General features: G+C 39.7%; 1 protein-coding gene across 1 annotated transcript in view; it reads right to left on the minus strand.

Annotated features, from left to right (window-relative positions):
- The window catches only part of MNAT1 (MNAT1 component of CDK activating kinase), a 116,601-nt gene that overhangs the window by 55,542 nt on the left and 34,898 nt on the right, over positions 1-26,161 (minus strand). Inside the window, exons 3-6 of the mRNA XM_015631539.1 lie at positions 25,355-25,428; positions 17,060-17,163; positions 12,878-13,018; positions 7,492-7,617 (exon numbers count right to left, since the gene is read on the minus strand). Of these exons, the coding sequence (XP_015487025.1) occupies positions 7,492-7,617; positions 12,878-13,018; positions 17,060-17,163; positions 25,355-25,428 (445 nt within the window). The remainder of the gene's footprint in view (positions 1-7,491; positions 7,618-12,877; positions 13,019-17,059; positions 17,164-25,354; positions 25,429-26,161) is intronic.

Below are 26,161 nucleotides of genomic sequence, written 5' to 3' on the forward strand. Positions count from 1 at the left end.
AAAATAATTAGAAAACTTCCTAACCCTACCTAAGAACAGCTCAATTCCAATAGATCTGCTCCACTGCTGGCCACAGACACTTTAACTAGCAAGCACATTGGTCATGCCATTCACTCCTGTACAATTAACACTGTTGGCACTATTTCATTTACTAAATTCCAGTCATTACAGCTGTGCAAACTTATGGGTCTAATTTGTATTTATACTAATATGTGTACATAAACATGTGCTGCTTTAGCCATGTAAAAGAGCCTTAAAGCAAATGAACAAATATTATTTTAAGAGAGCAGTATCAGAGCCCAACCATAAAAAAGAATCAAGTCAAGCAGTTCTGATTATGTCTGTCCACCAAACAGCTTAATTTCAACTACAGCATATTTCCTAAGGCATTCCAAACTAAAATCCTGCAGAGAGCTATGGGGAGACATAGCACTGCATTTTCAAAATACAGTCTCCTTTCCAAGGGCATTACTGTGTAAATGAAGGGAGGGGAAATAACAAATACTGTCATTTACTTTGCTTTTTTTCCTCCAGAAACATTTCTTACCAACATAAGGAACAAAATTCATTAAGTCAACATCATGTGCTGAATGTTTATGCACTTTGATATAACAGTAATTACTTAGTAAGGCCAGAACCCAATTAATGTTTTAGACTTCAGTCCATGGGCTGGAGTGCACAGGAAGCATTCTGATGATAGATCACTTAAATAAAGTTTATCTGGCATACACTTCAAAACCAGAGTTCAGAAACTCAAAGCACAGTTCGGCATGTATGTGCTTGAGTCTTAACAAAACATCTTTATTTAAACAGAGGGCTACAGATTTAGTATGACAAATGTATTTACTGCTGCTAATCATTCTCCATCAAGCTACTCGGAAGTTGCAGTCATATTGTATTTATAAATTTATGAGATTTAAGGGAACAGTAGGTGGGTCACAGGACTGTGGACCACTTTTTAAATCCAGAATGTCAGTCCTAACCTGAGTTATATCATCCAGAATGTTTGATGTCCCTCAGTTTATATATTTGAATTCTATATCCATGTATTGTCAAAAATGGTAGAGATCCAGCAGCCACAATTTATTTTTCCTCTCTTCTTTTCAAAAATAGTATCCTTCTTAGCAAATCAATGCTCATTGTTAAAAGCAAGACACTGTTACTGATGACAAAAATTCAATGCTAAAGCAATATGCAATATACACTCTGACTAGGAATCAGGAAATGGTGCTTAGCAACTGCAGAATCCCACTTGTCCCAGGGCTACAAGCAGCCCCTGTGAATCTCTGCTCCAGGGAAGCTGCTTGGCAGGAACACTGCCTCCCCGAGCACCTCCATCCAGAGACACTCTGCAAAGTGCTGTGACTCCCCTGACTGGGGCATTTGGGTTTCCTCTGGAAAGGGATTCTGCCTCATGGCACTGACACTGAGCCCAAAGAGTCTGAGCTGGCACCACACACAGACACAGAGATACAGAATGCTCAGTGCCACTGGAACTTTAACCTTTACATGCATGTTGTCTAAACAAATATGTCTTTCCCAAAAGGATCTATATGCCTAAAGACACTAGTTATTTCTGAAAATAGGTGGTGTGATTTTGCTGCGATTCTAAACACCAAGAGTTGCACAGAAGGAAATATTCCACCCAGCTGTAAAAGAGAAATGTGCATGGTATGAGCCAAAAGAAGATTAAAAACAAAATACCAATTAAATTCAAACTGGCATTCATCTCAAAGAAATCAATTCCATCTGAAGAGTTTCAGTCTGAAGATAGACCAGCTGAGCTAACAGTGAAGGAAGCCTTGATTGCTTTATTTTATAACTTGAAGCAAAAAGTAAAAGCACCCAAAAAAAACCCACCACAACCCCCCCTCACACACTAAAACACACCAACCAACCAAACCAGTGCAGTAAGAATTGGCAGAGTAAGGACCCCTCAGGAGCTGCAGAAGAGCTGTAGCCTAAACCACGGTGTGACATGCACCTCACTTACCTCAGAGTACCTGGCATATGTCTAAGCAACTTTGAAGGAGCTCAATTGATTAAAAAGGTATTTTGACAGACTTTTTTGGGTTTGGAACAGGATTTTGGATAATTGCTCCATGAGCTATAAAAGAAGCAGACTGAAAAACAGGAGCAGCCGCTGAGCAGTTGTTTGCACAGGAAGCAATATTGCAGGAAAAGGCAATAATAAAGAACAGTTAATTTGACCTGAGCTGATGAGGTCAATGTTTTAAAAGAAATAGCTCCACATAAAGTAAAATAAGAAGGTTATTTCCCATCAGAATAATGCTGCAAGTGTAACACTGCACAAAATCTCTTCCTTGACACTTGTTATGTGCAGCTTAGTGGTAACACACATTCCTGAGGTGTCCTAGACATCCTGTGTCTGACACAAATCCATTCCTCTGAAATATTGGTTCTATGACTGCTCCCTCCTGCAAGCTCTGGCTGCTCCAGGCTGCACACTGCTCTCCCCAGCATCCAGCTACTAATAACCTGAAACTGCAAGAACTGGAATAAATCTGGGCAATATTCAGAGCCACAAAGTTAAATATAACACCGCTGCTGTGATTTGGACAGGGAAGCAGTAGCTGGAGCAGATATTTCACTCTTAATTCGCTGCCATTCAGGGGTGCTGTTGACAGGAGATGGAGCCCGGCTCAGCGGAAGAGCCACGAGCTTAGGAATTCAGTAGGGCTGGATCCTATTCCTTCTTCCTCCACTGCCCTGCTGTCTAATCCTGGGTGAGAACATCCCCTCCGGGCATCTGGTTCCCCTCCCTCCCTGACACATCTATTTAAACTGCAAATTCACTGGGGTAGGGACCATTTTGGTAATGATAAAGCATGTACAGCACCCCGCACTAATAGTTCTATTAATAAATATTCCCACTGCTATTAAGTAATAAAACAAAAATGATGGTATGAATTGGAAGGTCATTGATGCATTACATTAATTCTGAGGTATTTGGGTATAAAATGCAAGGCAAACTCTCCCAAGCAGAAGCAAGCTGGGGGACACCTATGTTGTTTTCCAGCATTTTTGGGCTATACAATTAGAGGTAATTGAATTTTTAACTGCATGAGATTACTCCAAGAATACCATCACTGGAGGCTAAATGTCCTGGGAAGCTGGGGGAAGGGAGAAAAGAAACATTACAGAATTGGAAGGAACAGAAAAGGGACAGACATACAGCCTGAAATGTGCTGGAGATTGCATGAGCTGAGCCAGTCCAAGGCACTTCAATTTTCTACAAACATGGAAACAGCTGGGCCACAGACTCAAAGATTCCATGTTCCCAGTTCAACAAATTCAAGAAGAGTTAAATACATCCATGCTTCTATGCATTTTTAACCACAATGGTGAGGTAAAGCACAGACCTAGGAAAGCCTTCTACAGTTCTGTAAACACCAGAAACATAAGAAGGAAACAAAATTCATGTAACACAATTAATTCCTGTTGCATTTTCAAACTGCCATTTCTCTGCAATACATATGAGCATCTCTTTTACACCTTAAAATGAGCTCCACATTAAAGCTACCTGACAACCAGAAATGACCATTTCATTCACCAAGAAACTGAAAAATGGTTCTCCTACCAGACCTTAGATTTGTTTTACACCTCCTGGCAAACCCTACAAATGCTGGAAACATCACTCATTTCTGACTCTTTTTGACAGCTACTGAAGTCTGAGGTACCACAATTGACAGGAAATCTCATTTTTAGCACTACTGCAGCAATTAAGATTGCTAGAGTTTCTTTTGTGGCTTTATCCTGATTTGATATTAGATTTAATAAGACTTTTTTAAATATTCAGATGTGCTGAAAGTATGCTTCTTAGTATGAGGAGCATGCTAAGGAAAAGAGCCTGGCAGCACTGTTTCCCCCCACCCACAGAGGTAAATCAAATGGATTGATTTGGAATGTAAGCTTTGTGCACAGAGGATAGAATTTACTGACAAAGTTAAAGAGCAGACTACAGAGGAAAAACTGCTTCCACTTGAAAGGAGGAAAAAAATAATTTCAGGAGAGAAAAAGTAAAGGAGACCCTGTCCCCATGAGCTAATTGTCTGTCTCATGCTATAGGGGATGCTCTTGCTTAGCTTACAAGTGAAAGACATTCCCTCCTCCCCCTGCAAGCAGAGGAACTCACAGCACTAATATGACACCTTAAATGAGCCAACTTCCTTCAGCATTGCCCAGGAGACTAGAATGGACATGCTCCTAACTCAGACACCAAGAAACATGTCTGATTAGCAGTCGGGCAGAAGAACATCTCTGACCAAGGAAAAACACTCATGTTCAAGCAGAAAAAAACCCCAGTGGATTGCCACAAGTGGCATATTTTCATAGCCTTTGTGTAAACACCAGCTCCAGATCAGCCAGCATCTCAGCTAGTTCTATCTGGCTTCCCTTCTTTTGAAACAAAATTAAGGAAAACACCCATCAGAAAAGGTCAGTGGCCAAACTATTAGGAAAAAATAAAAGGCATGGGGAAGGACATACATAGTAATTCACTAAATGTGCACTGCAAAGCCTCTGACAGTGGGCACAATCCAGACTTTTCACAGAAATGTACTGAATTTGCAGAACTGTTGTGCCAGAGCATTAATTAGAATTGTATTTCTTACGAAATTCTCAATACTCCCCTACAGCTACCCCCACCAATAGGAGTGGTGTGAACCCCATGTTTAGAGGGAAACAAAGCCAAAGCAGCTACAAAAAGCACAACAAAAACTCCACCCACTTCACGTGGACACCTACGCAAAATGAGAGGACTGAGCATCTCAGGTTCTTAGAAAAACACTCAGCCTGGCAAACAAGCATGTCCTAAGGTGAGTGCCAGGTGGGAATTCACCTTACACTGACACTAGAACACACCTTCATGGATCATGTGCAATGAGCAGAACTGCTTCTCACAAAACTAACTCTGCTCCAAAGCCAGCAAATTTGCATTTGATAACTACAGTAACTTTCCAATACTGCACCCCAATCCTAATCTGAAAACATCAAGAATTTGATATTTTGTTACATTCCAGAGCCAATTTTAACAGAGGCCAATTAACCAGCAGAACATTGTGTGAACTTTAGTTCTTATTCATTCCTTCAGTTCCTATTTAGATGGCATTTGTTTAACTAAGGTTACTGGTTCTTGCTACATTAAATGCTGTTCTGCTCAGATTTGGCATGTTCTGTGCTAAATTGAGTCATACCTTAACCATCTCCTAAACCAGAGGCAGAATGCAGCACACAGAGCAGATCTTTCTGCCTCTGAGTGGACTTTTGTGGCTCCTCTTTGCCTGCTTTCTGTTTTTTGCACTCAAAATGCAGCCAGCAGAACTCTGCAGTCCACAACTCCTCCCAATATTGCATTCAGAAGGAGAAGTCCTTTCCTATTTATTGCTGCACTATTCACATACCCAAGGCCCCCCCACACACATGCTGTGGCTAAGGGTCAAACTGGTTTACTTTCTTAGCTAAACTTCCAAATCCTCTTTCCAGAGCCTGTTATTTACTCCTCTATTGCTCATTTTGCATTTAGCTGTATTAAAACACATTTCATTCAAATGAGGCCAGTTTGTCAAAGCGACCCTGTAAACTGCCAATTTGCACGTCATCCACAGAAATTCAACATCTGCTTCCAAGCACTGAGCTGCCTCCTAGCAGAACACCCACAGAAACATTCCCAGGCTGTGGAACCAACTTCTTCAAAAATTACAAAGTTAGACAGTTCATTCATTTATTGTGCAGAGTATCAATATTGTTTTTATTGTGTAATATAATTTCTATTTATTTTTTTTTAAATAATGTCATGTAATAAATAAATCAAGCACCTGTAAAGGAAATAAGGAAACATTCATCTTTCTAAACAAAACCTGCAATTTTGTTGGTGTAAAATTTTTGATGCAATCCATTTTCCATAAATAGTAGTCACCAACTCCAAATGCTTCTATCCTTAACTTCACCATTTAAAAACATTAATAAAAATAAGTCCAGTTAAATTGTTCTTTTTCAATTTAGGACTAAGGTCAGTCAGGGTGAGGTATTTTTTGTTTCCTGGGATTGAACAAATTAAATTATGTATCTATTCACATTTTCTGAACACTGATGAATTAGCAATTAGTTATCTGGCATGTCCCCTATTATTCCAAACATTAGGATTTAAATGTCCTGCTGCTGGAAATCTCTTCACCCAAGTCTTTCACCATTCCTGGATGAACTTTACTTAGGGCTGCAGATCTCAAATGTCCACTTCCACATACTGCATTTAATATTAATTTTTAAATTAATTAGAAATACTTCCACTGTCCTCATCACATACATAAGCCAATCTTCCTTTTCCCATAGAAAGGCCACAGCTTTAAAAAATTTTGACAAATATTTTAAGAAAGAGAAAAAGGCATTCAGAGAAAGTATTTTTTTAACCAGAACATCAGGCATTTTCTGTCCACTGGCTTTTCTACACAGATTGTGAGACAGAAAATATCTCCCCCACACTGTTGTATTTTAAAAGAAGTAGGAAGAAGATAAATTTACACCACAGGAAAACAAGAAAACAATCCGCACAGCTTTGCAAAAACTTACACTGCTTTTGGAAAAATAAGCTGCAAATGCTTCCACACTGTGAATACTTTGAGAGATAATGAACACAGCACAAATATGCATGGCAAAAATAAATCAATTACTGATAGGAAACTAGCTTGATGCACAGATTTTTGCTTTGCTGACTTCTTCATTTGTTAAGGAAAGAAGAGTATTGGTTATTTTCAAGACATTCAGTTTACCATTATTAATTCTAAAATACAAAACCTAAAAAAGTACAGAGATTTAAAACAATACAAAGCAGAAAACCAGTAAGTTTCAGAGAAGACCAGCCACTCATGCTCCCATCCCCAGGTTTACATCTATGTGCACAGGCTGGTGTGCACTTGTACCATGTCATGACAGAACAGGAATGCTCAGAGATCTTCAGCTGCCACCCCAATGGTGACACATTTGCAAAAATACCTGCTGCTTTCTAGAGCCAAATAGCAATGACAATCTTTAACAACTCCTTAACCTTGGCATCATTTTCTAGATTGTCTGTCTCATACTCCCAGATTACTCCAGTGCTCAAAATAAATTTGAAGAAAGTGCAGATAATTTTTGAACTTGCAAAATTTCAACTTTCAGAATTGGTACACAAACAAGAAAAACAATTCAAGGACACCACAACTTCACAGGGAGAGAGGTATAGTTTGTTTTTTGACAACTAAGTAATGAAAATGTTCCATATATTTGTGACGACCCTTCTGGGTGGCTCATCATAATATTCCAGCTATCAGGATGATGAAATTCTTCAATTAATTCCTAATTACTTATTTAATTGGAAGAGAACAGTCTATTTCACATAACATGCAACTCAGGTTTAAATGACCTCTGAATTTCATGTGAGGAAATCCTTGATCTTCTGAAAGGCATTAAAAAAATACAAACAACAAATCTTACCATTTTGATGCCAGTGGAAAACGTGACTGGTTTGACAGGTTTGGGTTTTTCCAGCTGCATTTCTAGCTGAGTAGATCTGTCCTTATGCTGAGCTAAGAGCAGAGAGGCAGGAAGATCAGAGCTTTCCTGTAAACATATGAGGAATAAATTTGAGTCCAAAACAAGTATTAATTAACACTGATATTCTTCCAAACTGCAAGCTGTAACTGCAAGGCCATCACTAGAACAGCAGAATGCCAAGTATCCTCTCCCTCAGAAACATTTACAGAAAACGATCACTTTCTGTAATAAGAAAAAGCTGCAGCAACCCCATAAATCAGAGTAACCTGCAAACAACCATTTTTATAGAATCCACATTAAAGACAATATAACAGGCTCCTTATTCCAACTGGCCAATGCAAGAATATTTATTAAAATAAAAAAAAAATTAGAACTTAATCAGAGAAGGAATAATACTGAGTAGTATAACTTGGATCAGATGTTTATCTAAGACACATTCTTTCTACCAATGAACTCAGACCAGTTTGAAATTGTTTCCCATTAGATTTCACCTGAGGCCGTTTGGAAATGATCCTTGCTCTGCTCTGCACAATGGAACTATTGTAAGTGCAACCAACAGCATATTTATTTTCTCCTTCAGCAACTTATTTTTAGGGAAGCTGGCCAATTTTTATATATATATATATATATGTATGTATGTATGTATATGTATATATAAAAAGTAGTAAAATGAGTAGTTAAGCAAAAGAATTACTTAAACTGTCAGAACAGAATGATTATTAACATACATATATGTAAGTGCATTTTTGAGAGAGTCAGAAAATTATTGGCCAAGTAATTTTCTAAGAGACTAATGTTACTATCTACATGCACACAGAAATCCTTGAGAATTCCTGGCTGTAATTACCATGAAGTTGAGAGCAGGGAAGAAGTGCAGACAGATTCTTCCTGGACTGCTCTAGCACAGTATTTTATTCTGAAGACCCTCACACGTAACATTTACTTCTGTTTCAAAAAGCCAAGCAAATACTGAACCATGAACTATATTTGTTACCCACAAAACCACAGATTTTATTAACAGGACTGTTAAGTTGGATGTTTTTAATGCCATAAGATGCCTTATTGTTTTCATGGTACCTAGAAAAATCCTCTGAAGTGACCATGAAGAATAGTCACGCTGTACACTGACTTTTCATATCACTCTCCATCTTTTTCCCTCTCTATATTTTATTACACTCCCTTTGTCTTACCACTAAAATGCAAGACAAAAGCAGAAAAATCTCACACGACAAGATCTGGTCCAGAATCACGAATACAACAAGTAAGGCACAGGTTCCTACTTGCATTTCTGTGATCAGCTGGGAGGAAGGGAGGGAAGATGCTAAAAACCTAAATTGTAGAGACATCTAATTTCTGTACAACTGGGAGAAAATCTGGACTACAAATGCACTAGTTTAGAGTCTGCTTCTTTCAAGTGCTGTACATCTCTAACCAGCAAGCAGCAGCATGTGCTGCCAGCTGTCAGCAGAGGTTAAGGATGTTGAATTCTTTCAGTCACCAGATTTAACACGTTGGGGGAGAAGAGTGGAAAACATTCTCTTTTTCATTTTGTTGTTCATATTCCTTAAATGCTCACTGCATTTCTAATAAAATGATTCAAGGAAGCCAATTTTTAACCAACTTCTCAAGAGCTCACACAATGATCAGTAACCAGATTACACAACTGTGGGAAACCCACACTGTGCCAGCAAGGCACCACATCCTGATTGTTTGTCCTTTTGAATATGCACAGAACCCTTCTGTTAACTATTAACACACGTGGAAGTTCCAACCCTGTGTTTATCCATACCAGCAATTTGCTGTATGGGAAAACAAACTGTCTACACTGTGAACAAAGCTGGTTGTACGCAACAATTTCTGGAAGATTGTCTCAAAACCCTTGAGGTCCTGGTAAAAGTGTGGCTATGACGTCTTTAACGCCTTTGCCTGACTCCAAGCTATGCCACAGTCCAGGGAAAACCTGCTCCTCTGCCATGTGCTGCAATCCCATTGTGCTCATGCCTGGGAAATATGGGCTGTTGAAGAGGAGGGTGCAAGTGCCATGGCACACAAGACATCAAAGAGATCATCTTAGAATCCTCTGTATACATGTGAGGGAGCTTGTACAGTACGTAAAAAAATACTTCGATATTTTACTCAGACTGGATTATCCAAGACTATTGAAGGTTTAAAAAAATCCCCAAACAACAGCCCAAAATAAAACACTCATATAGCTCTTCCAGTAATGCATAAAGTGCATTTGAGACTGCAAGTCTTAATTACAACAGGGTATTTTCCTTTAAAAGTGAGAGTTTTTATTGTAAAAGGGGTGACCCTACAATGAAGGTAACATAGAAATTGCCTAATTAGTACTGGAAGGCCAAAAGGACCAAACTGCTTTTCCAGTGGCCTGCAGAGCCTGTGTCCCCCCTGAAGACTTGCTGACCTCTCCAGCACTTCACACTGGCCTTCTCCTCCCTGATTCCAGCCAGGGATGGGTTCATGGAGCCTTGGCCCCAAGGTCCAGCCCTTCCTCCATGAGCCCCTGCATTCCCCAGACTGGCCAGAAGCCAGGGCCCACTGCACAACATTTTAAATACCAAACATTTCTGTGCCTCTGGACTACCCAAATTATCAGCTCTTTGAGGATGGTACAACATTCTCAAACACTCTTGTACACAACTGAGACCTTTACTCCACGTAAAGCACCATAAGTAACACAAATAATGACTTAGACCACCAAGATGATGAGGGGGAAGGAGCACCTCTTTCCATAAGGAAAGGATGAGGGCATTGGGATTGCTCAGCCTAGAAAAGAGAAGGCTTTGGGGTGACCTAACTGTGGCTTTCCAGTATCTGAAGGGAGCTGGAAAGAGATGGAGAGAGACTATTTACAACAGCCTGGAATGGCAGGACAAGGGGGAATGGCTTCAAGCTGACAGAGGGCAGGTTTAGATTAGACAGTGCACAAGTTCTTTACCAAGGGTGGTGAGGCCCTGGCACAGGTTGCACAGAGAAGCTGTGGATGCCCCAACACTGTGAATGCTCAAGGCCAGGTTGGATGAGGCTTTGAGCAATCTGCTCTAGTGGAAGTTTTCTCACCCCATGGCAGGAGGTTGGCACTGGATGGTCTCCAAGGGCCCTTCTAACCCAAGCATTTCTATGATTCTATGAGATTTGCAGCTGCATAAGATTTCATCACCAAAGGTAAAATTCATTTCTTGACAAGGAAAATACCCAACATCTCCACTTGTACAACACAAAAAACGTGTCTTAAATTTACTCTTGCTGCCCAATGGCCGAGGAAAACTTGGAAAAAAAAAAATACCAAGATCCATTAGGTCTGGGCTGTAGGATGACCACACCAGGTGATCTGTCCAAAGGAGAAGATTCAAAACCACTGTCAGGTTTCCACCTTCCTCTCCTCTCACAATCCTGCAGACTCAGTGGTAGTTACCACTGGTATCTCTGTAGCCAGAAACTAATCCTTTTTGGTGTAGTACTGAAGCAGCAACTACAGATACAAGATCATTTTTTTAAAGTTAATTCTTTACATTGCTGCTGCTTATGCTTGGCTCTTGCTCATGATCAGTTTCATTTTCAGATTTACAGCACAGCATTAGAGGGATTTCAGAGACCATAGGAAATGTTTATTTGTTTAACAACCCCTGGTTTTCCAGAGACTTTGTAAGTCATTATACAAACACTTCAGTGCTGGTTTTATAAACCTTTATTACAAAACAAGTTTTGGCTCAAATTTAAGTTGACACTGCCCCTTCAGAAACAGAGACACAACTTGAAACTGTCCAGTTTCCTCCCTCAGCCTTTAAAAATCACCTTTATGTTGTTTTTAGAATATTAAGATATGTTTTAATAGCTATACATATGCAATCACAGTTAAAACTACTTATTTTAGTCATGTTTTAAGGCTTATTTGTAGCTATTCTTTCTGCAAGCCACCTGGTGAAGGTTTCCAGTAAAACCAAATGCTGTGTTAGAAACAACTCTGGTCAGTTAGGAGTGTGTCTTAGAGCAGGGTTTTCACAAGTCAGAAACTCAAAATCCATATTCTGAGGTATTAAATTCAAATTCACAATGCTGTTTTTACTGATTTATCCACCATTCCTAACTGGGTGGATAAATTGGGTGAACACATTTACCTTTAAGGTGAAAATAGACTGCTGGATGGATACAGGCTTTTTTTTAAAGAACCTTTCTGCTCATCTCTGCTTTTGTCTACAGAAGGAAAACCAAGAACAGGTTGCCAGGAATCCTGGCTTGAAGAAAGGCATCTCTTCAGAAAGCCCTGAAACTCCTAAACTTCACTTAGATCCTCTCTCCATGTCAGTGCCTTCTGCACTGGCCCAAAGAGGAACTCTACTTTTTCAGGAAAAGTAGAAAAACATCTGAATAAGAACTGAGACTACAAAGCAGAAATTAACACTGTATTAGTGTGAGATGTACTGTTATAAGACAGAAAATATGGTTTAGATATGCCAAGCAGCTTTAAACCACACTGACACAGCTGAACACATATGTATGCATATGTATTTCACTTTTCTAGTTTCCCTCAAGGTTACACAGACTGTGTGTACACACTGTCCTCATGGGTGTTAAACCTGTGAATGTGTGTCTATGCATGTCTGTACACACACTTGCATTGAAAAAATTCAGACATGAACCTTGGTTAAGTAACACATTTAATGAGTTTCTCTATGCCCACACATTATTGCACTTCAGATACAGAAACAGTAAATTAATTGAGATTACCACGATTTACAAAAGTAGTCTGAGTTTTCCTGTTTGTCTGTACAAGCTTCATTCACTTCAAAAGGAGCAACTTGTACAGGGGAAATTCCAGTAAGAGAACACAACTCACTCAAGGTAAGTAAACTTTTTGTTGTAGTAGTTTTTGCACACAAAGGCACCACCAATCATGCTCTGAATGAGAAAGGGCTGACCAATGCTTGGATAACTCATGAGGTTCCTGTCCCCTGCTCTCCACCATCTCCACTGCAGAGATGACTGAGTCTAGAAGCACCTCCTGATGTCCTCTTCACTTCCAGACACCAGCCCATTTCAGCCACTACTCAGAACTGCTTAACAAGCCAACAGTGGTAGAGTCCAATTAAGCCTACAAATCCCAGAAGCATTCTTATTCCAGCCCCTAGCTTACCAAAAGCAGAGTGGTTTGTAACATCGAAATAAATAACAGGTGAGAAAATGAAAACATAAAACACACAAAACACGGAAACAGGGACAGATCTGTTAATTTTATGTAGTTAGCAGTGATAGAGATGAATGCCAATGCTACTGAGCATTCAAAGCCTCTGGTTTTGTTACTCACCAGGTCATCCAGGAGTGCCTGTTTATTCTTCCTTTTTATCATCTGTTGTAGCTGTTCTTCCTTCTGGATGAACAGCCGCCTTTGTTCGCTTTCCTGCCGCTCTACCTCCAGAGCCTCCTCCAGCTCTTCCTGCTCCCGTGTCTGAAAGGGAAATCAGAAATCAGCTCACAGCAGCCCCACAGCTCCACTGCCCCCCAGGGGACCCCAGGCAGGCCATGCAAAGGGAAAGCAGAATTTTTTGTGTCTTTTAAAGCAGAATTTTTAATGTCGTTTAAAGCAGAATTTTAAGGTGATTACGGATGATTATTCTACCCCCTCATTGTTCAGTGTGAAGTTAAAATTTTTAACTTGCTGCTCACTGGAGTCTGGATGTGACTCTTTACATGTTAGGGAATGGGTTTTCTCTACACTTTCACTCTAAAGTGAGCCCCTCTCAGCTCCCACACATCCAATAACTCAGTGATGTAAGTAGGGTGAACAAAACGATCCCACAATACTGTTCCTGATCATGCCACTCATCAGCTGCATCTTTGCAAAGCACACTGTGTTTATTAGTGCTGTAGAAGAAAAATGAGAAATTAAAAATATGTGAACATTAATAGAGAAGCCTATAACTTTAAGTATTTTAAGCATTAACTGTGAAAATGTCATGTTTTCAGAAAATAAGGAATTCTTCCTATAACCTGAATTATGTGACATGAGATGAAAAGAAAGATTACTAGTACAAAATGTCAAGTTTTTGTTAGAAATCTATTTCTTGGCAAGTCTTCTTTTAACCTGCAAACTATTAGGTAATCTGTATTTGAAAATCACAGTGAAAGAATAAAAAAAACAGAAGAGGGCTCAAGAGACAGAGGGAAATAAGAGGATTAAACTATTCTATAAAGAAGGAGGATCAAAAATATGTCAGTTTGGTTGCAAGAAGGTACAAGGAAAAACATGCAGGAAACATTTTCCAAATCTTCTCCATCAAATATAATAAAGCAAAGGGATATGCAGTAAAAATGGCAAGATAATTAAAATTTTATAAACTTAAATGGATAATTTATTGATGAAAGGAGTTTCAGCAGGACATCATAGGGGAAAACACTGATCTCCTCTCTGTGGTGCCCAGTGACAAGACTCAAGGGAATGACCCAACAATGTGCCAGGGGAGGTTTAGGTTGGATATATATAAATATATATATAGGATATATAGAGGATATATGTGCACCAAGCCTGACAGAGTTCAAAGAGTGTTTTGACAATGCTCTCAGGCACAGGGTGTGACTCTTGGGGGTTGTGCTGTGCAGAGCCAGGAGCTGGACTCAATAATCCTTGTGGGTCCCTTCCAACTCAGCTTATTCTGTGATTCTGTGATCATTAAGGCCAAGACCACAGTAAAGTTTGTTCTAATCATAAAGTTATATCATAAAGCACAGCTACCTAATAAAAGCCAGAATATACAAAAAAAAAAAAAGTCTCTTTACCAGATAGATCAAGCCAGTGGGTCCCAGTGAGGCCCAGCTGCCCCTGGATGCAAGAGCTGACAGATCTCATCACCTGCCACTGAGCCAAAAGAAGCTGTTTCCATTTTGTAACTGGTGCAGTGATACTGATAAAAAACTGGTCACCAACCAGCAACCACCTGGAACTGGGCTCTCTTTGCATTTAATGAAAGGAAAAAAACAAACAAGAAAATCCCCAAACATCTAACTGAGGTTATGTCTGAGAATTAAGGGATTTAGTTAGTTCAGTCAACAGAACTGAGGAGCCCAGGGTACTTTGAGACATTCCAAGGCTCTTCCACATTTATCTCTAAAGACTGCCTGGAATTTGCACTGAAACAGAAGAAAACTTGTAGGGAAGTGCTGACAGAACTAGTCTGAAGAAACAGCCCAGAAAAATTATAGTCTGAAATAAGTAAACCGATAAACAAACCTAAAACAGAGCAGACTACAGGAAAAGGGAAGAACTACCATGTGCCAGATCAAATTCTTTCTGAAAGGAAGACCAAATAGAACAGAAAAATAGAAGAAATTAGTTCAATAGGCAGCAAAGGTTGTGTCCAGACTAAAGATAATCTAAACACAGTCCTAATATGTGAAGGAAAAGATTGTGACAGTGAAGCCTGGAGTAAAGTCAAGCCTAAAAGTGAAGTAAATAGAAAGTAAAATCATATTTCATCACATTCAGGAAAAGATAATCAAGAAAACATGCACAATCACATCACAGAATTCAGACAAAACTATTTCAAGACTGCACAAAGCAGCAAGTGAAATTAAACATCTAATGATAAAGTAGGAAGCAACAAGTTACCCTATGACTGCAGAATTACAAATATTTAAGGGAGAAACACTGGAAAAGCTGTAGTTTGTTCAGGGTGCAAGGTTTTATAAATAAAAAGTGTGTATAAATATCTGTGTATAAAAAAACAATTTATAACTACAAGAACACCAAGATCTTCACTTTTTTTTCCCCTAAATTGCAAGAGAAGAACAGTCTTAGAATCAATGTATTTCCAGCAGAGATGGGAAAACAGTTTCTTTACAAGAGGCATTAGGATCTCTGCATTCAATTCTGGCCCCTTCTGCTTGCCAAACACAAATTCTAACTGGAGCAGGCAAAGGGTAACAAAAACAACAAGAGGGACAGAAGATATCTATATCCCTCAGAAGCAACCTATGACAGTGGACAGAAAAATCTAAGTCAAGAATGTAGGGACAATGATCAGCCATAAGAAGTTTACAAAAGAAAGTAGGACACCTTTTACCACACATGGAGTAAAGACATTCCAAAACTTGCTAAGAGGAGCTGGAGAGGAAAAGCAACCCTTCTGCTTTTAGGAGAGGGATAAATTTATGGGCAAGATCATGCAGTTTTTGTAATAACCACTCTGTAAAGTCTATTATTATGTTTCAATTGTTGAAAAATAAATTATGAATGTTTCAAATGTTAAAAAGGAAAAAAAAAGAGAAATGTTTCCAGCTCTCCAGTGAGTCTGGATTCACACAGGCTTGCCCAGCTTCCAGCAGCCAGCCTCCAGCACAGCAGGACTGTGGAGCACAGCAAACAGAAGTCCTGGGGGCTTGAGTGGGTACAGGGTATTAGAGAGCTGCTTGACAGCATCACACAGCCCCTGCACAGGCTGTCAGAGCCACTTCCTTGAAGGGAAGGTGGGCTGCAGGCAGAGCTGTTCTCACTGTGACCCCAGAGGTTGCAGCTCCATTGTAAAATAAGACATGCAGCCAAAGCTTTGGCAGGTCTCTTCAAGCTCTGAAGCAGAGGATATTGCACAGTGTCAGAGACAGGATAACAGATCAGAGATGGACCCCTAGGGAAATTTCCTTGCCTTTAAAAGGAAGAGGTTCAAACAAACATTTTTCAGATTCCAATCTCCTCCTGTGAAATCCTAGAGCTAAAGAAATCACTCGGAGTTTTGCCACAGACTTCAGGGGAGTGAGGATTTCACCCCTACTGATTTGAAAGCAAGTCCTTAGTGCAACTGGATTACAAACACAAACCCTTGTTATGTCACACTCTGGGCAGACATTTTCCTTCAAGAACTGATAACAATGTGTATTTTTATGCTGAAAAAATATTTAACAGATTAAACTTTTCTTACAGGAATAAATGCATGCAAGTTTATTTTTAAAGAACAAAATGATATGTGAGCCATAATTTAATGAATGAATCTTCAAAGAACTCTGTGTTTTGCATACAGATCATATATACAATATCCCTGATGTTACTGTTATCAGCTCTTGAAGAAAAATTTGAATGTTTGTTTCAACATCTTTCATTCTGAATTTTGCATAAACCAGGCCTGGGCTTTGCCTCAATTTTACAACTCTCTCCTGGGAGCTTCATAATGTCTGAGTCTGGATTCCTTTTTTCCTTCAGATGAGAAAGAAACGATTGTCCTGTGTAGGAATGAACTTCATCTCTCCTGGATATTGTCCAACGACACTGCCAGCACACATGCCGTGGTGATGTATTAGACACAGGCTCTACTGCCTGCCCCTCTTCTCAAGCCCTTCCCAAAATAAAGCATTACTACATTTCAACTATCAGCTTCATCATTTAAATACAAAGAACTCCACATAGTGCTTGCAGCTTTGATTTGTTTTAAGAAAGTACTCCACAAATCCTTTAATTCTTTAACAAATGAATAAAAATTGTAAGGGAGAGAAGTTAACTAACCAGTTTTAACTTATTCTTCTGAATGACTTCTTTGTTATCCTTTTGATACAGCTCCATTTTCTTTTTGGTGTTCTCCAAGTCCACATTGTTGGTCAAGTTAAATACTGCATAAATATTATAAAGACAGAAAGCAAAAGTATTAGGTCAGCATGCATGACTATGACAAAGAAACACTATTCTTATGCTCTCTATCCCTTCTAGCCAAATATAAACACTGCAGTAACAGAACTTATTTAAACATGCCCTATAAAGACAATCTGCTAAGTCACTGCACTTCAACAAAAGCCAGCAGAGTTTTTGTAGGTTTACACATCTGTAGGGGACAAAAATTTGAATCTTGCATCCCATTTTGTGACGCTGGTAATGATATGTGTGAATAATCATCATACTATTCATAAAATATTGATCTTTTCAAGTAGCACTTATAGCTAAGAACACGGTGATTCCTGTAAAATTAAATTAGACCAAACATAGGCACATGAAGACAAGGTTAGACATTAAGTCACTGTTCCATTTCACAGGGAATTTTTAATGCACAAAGACTCCAGTGATTGTTTGAATTCTCAGGTACACAAAAAAAATTCACACTGCTTGATAACTTAAAAGGCTCCAACATACAGTTACCTTTATCATGAGGAATCTGCAGATGCTTGCAGATTAATAGGTCAGCTGACATTCTTTTGATGTCTCTCAATAGTGACAGACTATATCTCATGTAATTATGAGCAAGCAGGGTCGGCCAGCAAGCTCCACGGTTTAGCACAACATTCCCAATTATCTACACATGGCACAGACGATATCTCAAGAAATTGAACAGTTTCTATAATCAACAGCTTGAAAGATGGAGATGGTTTGGATGATTTGTAATTTGATACAATGCCTGAGCCCTTCACCTCTAGGTCACTGGTTCACTTGTGGGTCAAGTGAATTCCAATGGAAGGTCGTTATCACTGGGAAGTCTCTTGGTGATCTCCATCCAGAGTGGATGCTGGGCTCATGCCCATGGCCTTAAAGCTTCTGAACACTCAAAGCACAGAGCACTCAAAGTCTGCAAGAGCTCTGTCATGTGGCAAAAAGAGCAGTAGAGAAATTTGTGCTGCCATTGATAAATCCTTCACAAGAAACAACCGCGCAGCGACTGAGCTACGTCAGAGCCTGTGGAGGGGAAGGAGGTTCTTGTGGCAACACCAGCATGGGACTTGGGAGGTTTTGGTTCAGCTCTCTCTTCCCAGGCTTTTAGGCAACAGGGCCAAGCTAACCCTGTGCACAGGCACCACTGCCAAGTCATTTGCACCTCTAGAGAGGCCTCCAGAGAGGAGCAGAAGGAAGCAGCATGAAATCTGCTGTTCCTCATCAGGATAACACACATCTCAGTCTGGAGAACATCATACCCCTTCTTTCATCCTCCCCACAGGTAACACAGCAGAAATGAGCATTTAGGAGGGTTCTAGGCAAACCAAACCAAGAGTAACCCAGACTGCCACACCAGCTGAGAGCAGCAAAGAAAATATCAAGAAATCAAAGCCAAGAGGAAATGGAGATAAGAAGAAACAGGAAGGTCCAAAATGATGGAGCTGTGGGATGCAGCTCAGTTCTACCATTCAGCCCACTACTGCCAAAAGAGGCATTCCTGCAGTTCTGCCCCTCTCCCCAAGCACAAGCCTCACTCTTTCCCCTGCTCTGATTCCAGAACTCCCTTGGATGCTCTGCAGTGTCAACAGAAATTCTCCAGTAACCTGAACTAGCTCAAGACAGGGGCCAGGCAAGTGCCAGAGAGGGCACCAGGGAAGTAATAAAAGGGTACAGGTGGGAATAGGAATATTCTCTTTCCAGGAGTACCAAACCACCATATCATCTTACTCTTATTAAATACTCAATTTCCTCAAACTGCAACAAAAAAGGGCTCAGCAAGATAAAGTTCAAGAACTTCCTAAACTTAACTGAAAAAAAAAAAAAAACCAAAAAAAAAGTGTGTTCTATTTATTTTTCCTCTTTTCCAAATAATAAGCAGTATCAAGAGGAATGAATTTCAATTCAGTTTGGCTCCTGAATCCCCAGTTCAGAGGGAAGATCTAAGATAGCTGAGTCTGTGCTTTAAGAATTTCAGAATCAAGACCTGATTGAATTTTTGAACTTTGCTACTGTTCCTGGGCAGACCACTGGGCCTCTGTACTGGAGGTCTCCCACTGGCAAGAAGCAGGAGAATGGGAATAAAGGTTCCTTTCTCCTACACATCACCTGCTGTATCTCCATGCTATAGCTTCAGGCAACACTTCTCTCCGTGGCCTTGATCTCATCCCAGCTGGAACTTCTGGGCACTGCCATAACCCAAACATGCCACTCAAAGTTCAGCTCCTTGGTTTTTGGAAGCAAGCTACCCATCCCAAATGTTTTGGGGTTTTTTCCTCTGCAAAGGCATAATTTTCCTATTTCATATTGTGACAAACACACACTTTTTGGTTGTAGCAACCACTCCTTAGTAAAACATTATTTTAGTCTAAATCTTTAGTATTTAATGGCAATCTGACCACCAAATTTCCAAGCTACAGTTGCCCACTGACAAGAAGTTTTAATATTTGAGTATTAGGGCAGAGAAGAAGTATCATGTGAAAATGCTGGCACACAATCAGCCCAGGGCTCTGCAATGACAGCAGCTGCATGGTAATGTCAGCACTTCCTACAACTTAAATCCACACAGCAGCTCTCTAAACTCTTCAATGACGACACAAGAAAGAAATAGCACATGAGCCATGCTGTGCTAGCAGGATGCCCAGATGCCACCTTCAGGTGCACGAGGAGATGCCAAATTGCCTTTAGGCAATTGTGAATATTTCTCTAAAAATAAATCCAGCAATAAGCCGATGATCTCTGTTTTGCAATTATTGCTGCTTGAAACCTTCAGGGTTTGTTGGGGTTTTTTTGCTTCTTTCTCAGTTATCTTTAATAGGTTCAACTGGTCACAATTTGGTCTGTAAAACAAGAAGCTTAAGATTTAAAACCATACTGGGGAAAAGCAGGCATGTTTTAAATATGTGCAGATACCTACCTTTATTGATAACTGTTTACAAAAATGGGTGTATTTTGCTATTTCATAGGAAGCAACATTTCTATCAAAAAGAATCTGTTTCTGGATCAATGTTTGGGAAATTTTCAGCAGCCACCTGCATGGTCACCCTAAAAGCCCACTGTTCTGCTCATGGTGAAAGTGTTTATCCCTCCCTTGTTCTCCTGCTGTGGCTGTAACCAAACCACAGCTACAACCCTCTCAGCAGTCAGGTGTGCTCACACCATGTTGACTCTGTCCATCTTATTCTGCTTTGTCACCCAAGGATATCGTAGGACATCAATCAGAGATCAAACTTCCAGCACCCTCAAAAGACCCAAGCAAGTTTGTCCCAGAGAACATTGATACAAAACCATTGATGAGGAACTTTGTCCTGGTCCTAAGCATCTCCTCCTCAACACTGACTACTCCACATTTCAAGAGTGGAAACACTTAAGACATTTTGTTGCAAGACTGGAAACAGTAAAAAAGTAAAAAAAAAGTTTATAAAGTATAAAAAAGTAAAACAGTGAAAAGTGCAACAGTGTAATCTGGATCTGTTACATCAACTTCAGTGTCAACATCTGCCCTTTAGTACATGAAAACAGCATCTTCCCTCTACAATAAACACCTACCAGCAAAACAAGCTGCTCTCTGACACTGCATGGTTACCAGTGGCTGGCCAGCCAGCCAAAACATCTTTCAACATATTTTCTAATAAATTTTTCATGAGCTTCAAACGTCTTTTCATCAATATTTATAGAATACAAATTCTTGCCATTGTAACCTCACAATTACAGCTGACAAGTCTGTTTTGCAAGGGGCACTAGGGCACAAAAAATAATTAAGATATTATTTCCCTCCCTTGTCCCCTCCATAAATTACTTGGCATTTAAAACCCAATAACTATAAAACCAAAGAATACAGTTGCTAGTACTCAACATAATAACTTTAACATAGCCAGGACTATACAGCACTTTATTTGTCCTGCTTTGAGTTTTACTAGAAATTAATTTTAAATGTACTCCTTAACTTAAAAAAAAAAAAATAAAAATAATATAACCCAAAAAATATAGAACTAGAAAGAGTTAAAAATCCCAACTCATGCTACACCTACCCTGAAAAAATATTGGTGTAGAACTGAATATGAGTGGCAAAGCAGATGGCTGGTTTGAAAAGGTTTCAAAGAGAAGACAGACTTATTTTTGTCCATGTTGAAATATAGCATAAGCCGATATAAGAGGCCTGAAGCCCTTCAGGGAAAAGAAACAGAAGCTGTTTTGTATGCAACAATTATTTATCTACTTATCCATCTCACATTGGTTGGTTTATAAAATGACTTGCCTTGAGACATCTGTTAAGTATAACAGGAAGACTATTGTGTTTTTGTGAAACATTTCATTCTATTTAGGTGAAACTCCCAACTTCTAAAATTCAGCCTCTACAGGAGACTTTCTCTGCTTTTCAAAACAACATTGTTCATTATACAGATCTACAACAAATGGAAAAATATTTTCCTAGTTTTAAAAAAGAAAATGAGACAAAAAATTTTAATTAAACAGCACAAGAATTTGTCCAGAGACACAGCAGTATGAATGAATATCACTGAACTGCAGGACTCAGTCACTCAAAATCTTCCCGTTTTAGACTAAGACTAAAAATTATTAGCATTAGTTTGTTATGAACATCCCATCCTACTACAAACAACTCCTTAATTGTCATCTCCATAATACCCCAGACTGGGAATGGCAGAGTGCTACAGAGGGAGACACAAGCTCATCCTCAGTCTGCCTGGGATATCCCAGATGACTGTGGCACTGTCCCTTGGTGCTTTTGGAGCCCTGTACTTTTAAAGGGGGTAGGAGAGGGGTCAGGGGCAGAAAAGATGGATGAGAATTTAATAGGTCCCTTCCAACCAACATTTGTGTGATTATAATTAAATAATTATCAGAAACAAAAGAAAACCCATAGTTAAACCAGACAAGTCTAGTTAGGTATTAATAATTGTTTCTGTTTATCTTCAGTGGTCTTTTATTTTTCCAGAAAAATTGCATTGTAATGAATGACTGAAATCATTCAGTCCCATCAGTCTAAGAAAGACCATTTTGGCTGGAACAGTGTGCAATCTTTGTTCAGGTGAGATGACTGAAACAGATCTTTGAAAAAGCTGCCCAACTTCCAGTTGGGTTATTGCCTTTGTCAGGACTAGCAACACCACTCTTGAGTACACACACACAGAGGGGGAAAGAACCAAACCACAAAACAATAAACAGCACAACCCACAAGCGATCACAGATAGCAAAACCCTTCCTATCCAAGGATCACTTGTCAGATAAGTGTTCTGAGCAAGACAAGGCACTGGGAGGTGGGTCCTGCTCCAGAGAGCTTTCACACAGGGCTTGGAAAAATAGCTACAGAGATACTGGGGAGAAGAAGAAATACCTGGGGGAAGAATAAAACTTTGTAGAAAAAGCTAGCAAAAATCACATTGTGTCCAGAGAGTACAACTTGTAGCAACACACTCGGAGGTTTAACCAAGTCCCTCTCATCACATGGGCACAGACCTGACTCACTCAGTTACCTTATCCACACCTTTCCCAAAGGCAGGTTTTAACCCTTTCACTTTATATTTATTCATTGTGCTAATGACAACAAACTGTGTTTACAATGTTCTCAAATTGTCCAACCAATTTTTCTTCTAGGGAAAACTCACTTTAAAATGTGGTTTTTATTTAAAGCCTTGTTTAACACATTTTAGCCCAAAGCATTATTCAGTGGCTACACTCTAAACCACTTCAAAAACCTGTTTTTTATAACAGAAATCTTAAAAGGTGACTACTCTAATGTTTGTTTGACCTTCTCCCACACACACACTGCTGCTGCACCATCCAACTCTTCTATTTCAATTAAAAAAAAAATCTTTAGGTATGAAACTGCTGATATGAAGGGGGAAAATGTGTTTCAAGTGAGGTCAGTAATTTCTGTGTCTCAATCCATTGCTAGTTTTGGAACTGACCTGCCTGGAATATTTGGAAAACCTATCAGAATCAGGGTCAGGTGAAACACACCTATACAGGATGTTTACATTTTGTTTGTGCTAAGCAACTACTTCATTTAAGCCCCTACAACAACTCCAGAAACAAAACCTTCCAGCAGAGAAGGAAAAAAGGGGTAAAGCTGCACTTTGACTCTCTCACAGAAAAACTGAAAGTTTGGGGCATGTGGAGAGGGGAAATCCAGTACCCTGGCTCCCTACGTTCCCAACCACCACCAGCTACTGCCAGCCTGCTGAATGTTGGCCCCACAAGGCAAAGCTGCCCTGCATATCCTTTCTTTTCCATCTTGCAGCCCAGTTTTCTACATGAGTGAGCAAGCAGGGAACTCAGAGACACACAAAAATTAAATAATTCCTCTCAGCAGTAAAGTGTGAAATTATCATAGAGTCAATGACTTTTAATACACTGTTCAATCATACCATTCACAACATGTACTGGAAAACATCAAACCAGACAATTGCTAGGTGGGGAATTCTGCCCAGGACCACAGCAGGCTTGGGGACAGATGTGCAATGGGCTTTGTCACTAGGGAGAGTGAACAGGGCTTGAACCCTTGCCTAAATTGGTGTTGTTGCATCCAACCTGTCTTCTGGGATCTGTCTGGAGTTGGGATGTCATAAATGAAGTCACTGACAGTAAAAATTAAGGGTCTTCTGACTGCACTTCTTTGGTCTCATCACCCTGGCTGCTACATGAATGAACTAGGATGCAGTTGGACTTCCAATTCCTTTCAGTACCCAGAGTGCTCCTCTCAGGTAACTAACTCCAATTCCTAAAATCTCTAACAAGCTTCTTCACTATGCATTTGCAGAGTCAAAACAATTATTGGCCAATTCACTTTTTTTCATAAGGTTATCAAGACCAGCCAGGTTTCTGCTGCTTCTAAACCAAGTTCCCAGTACAGGATTTGGAGCCATTTGCAATGTAACCTCCTAATCCCAGGAGCTGTAGAATCACAACATCCTTCAAAAATTCATGAGGTTCAGATAATTCCAGGCAAACCTTCAACTCCCTTGTTACAGATGTTAAAAAGTCCTGCAACAGCAGTTAAATGGGAAACAGTATTTAATGCTACATGAAAAAAAGCAGTTTTGCTTCCCATGAGCACACAGATTCTTCCAGGATCCTCCAGCCATTCTTTCTATTCATTCCCTCCTTCCCCCATACCATTCCAAAAAATACACAAACAAAGCTACACCCACATCATCTCCTCCAGATATTTGGACCCATGTGAGTGTGACTGGTGTTTCCCAGCCACACGATTTGGCTTCCTAGCTTCAGCCTCCTGATGCCAACAAAAACATGATACATTGCTCACAGCAGTAAGTGTATTGGATACATTTCTACAAAACACCACAGTGCAAAAATGAGCAAAGGCTCCTTTGAGAAAACTGAAGGAAAAGTGTCATCTCCATGGTTTCCTTCAAATCACATTCATTGCCCCTCCTGCATGCTCTAAGTCACCTCTTCTTCCTCCAGGTCAAAAAAAAAAGAAAAGCCTCAGAAGCTCAAAAAAGCCAAGAACAAACCATTTAGGAGTCACTCCTTTGAACACATCCTTGTTTTTCTAAGCAAAACCCATCACTCCACCATAAATCACAAGTCACCCTAACTAAGAAGAAAATAAACTCTGTTGATAACATTGTCCCTTCCCCAAAGGGCAAAGTTCTGCTTCAGCTAATCCAAAGAGAAAGAAATCAACGTCTGTTCCAAAACCTTCTCCTTCTGCACAGCAACATAAAATGCTACCACAGTGGTATGTAAGGTCATCAGCTTCAAAGCAGCTCCAACTACTGTACTTCCAGAAGCAAAAATGATGAAAGACACCATATGGCTTCTGTCATGGTAGATAAAGCTAATGGAGGCATATAATGAAAATTTCAATTTCTCCTCTCTTTGTTTAATCTCTGCCAGTGCAGCATTGACACTCCCCTGCAAGCCTTTCTTTTCCAGCTTGCTTACACTTTGGATTGTGCTTTTTCCACTGGCAGATAAAATGTTTTACTTAACAATGTCCTACAGTTCAGAAAATATGATTAAAATCCAGAAAAAAAGTAATTAGATAACGATCTGATACTATGATAAATCGTATTACAGAAACTGATCTTAGACATTCTCATAGGCAGCTGAGTCAGAAGATAAAAACCTAGGCTCTCATAAGCACAGCACGTCAAAAATGCAATCATTAAGACTTACCAATTTCTTCTATTTCTTCCAAGAAATCATTATATTCATCTAGGCTGGGAAAGTCTTCCTCTCTTTTATTGTATCTTTGAGAGAAGAGAAAAGTATTTATAAAGCACAGAAAGATGCAATTTCCATTCAACAAGGCTTTTGCTGCAAGCTGATTAAGCATTGATCTAGTTTTATCTACTGTGTGTTTTGTGACTCCCAAACTGACCAGAATCTTTAATGGCAGACAGAAGTGCCTGTTCCAAAGGAAAGGAGGCAGCCTGGAAGAAATCAGCCTATCTTTGCCTATTGTTTGCCAATTCCTTTTCCAGGGTTACAGGTAAACATGAGCACAGAGGCCAAGATAGAGAAACTCCCAGCCAAGCTCTTAAAGGCAGAGGCAACAGTAACACCCACAGAAAAAAAGCTTTTCTAAAAAAGGGAGTTTGGCTTTGTGCCAAAAACAGAAAGCCTATGTCAGCAGCAAACCAAAAATGCTACACAATTATCTCATTTCATATCAATAACCATCCCAGCACTCACATTCACCTCTACAAAGCTCGAGAAAGTAAAAAGATGAAGGCACAACTGACTTAGAACATGGAGAGCTTCTGAAAGTCAAGACATGCAGACTTTCTTCCCAAGAAAAAAAGCTGAGATTCTGCCTGATCTGTGGACTGTGACACACAGGAATACAAAAATCCCAAGAATTGAGCCCACATTCCAATTTGAGAGTATTTTTTCTGCCTCCTAAAAACTAGTCTGGAAAACCCAACTGGGCCAAGCATTTTGCAGCATTCTCTCTTCTAACTAAACTTTATTCCATGTTTA

This window comes from Parus major, chromosome 5, assembly GCF_001522545.3.
Source record: "Parus major isolate Abel chromosome 5, Parus_major1.1, whole genome shotgun sequence".
Classification (NCBI taxonomy): domain Eukaryota; kingdom Metazoa; phylum Chordata; class Aves; order Passeriformes; family Paridae; genus Parus; species Parus major.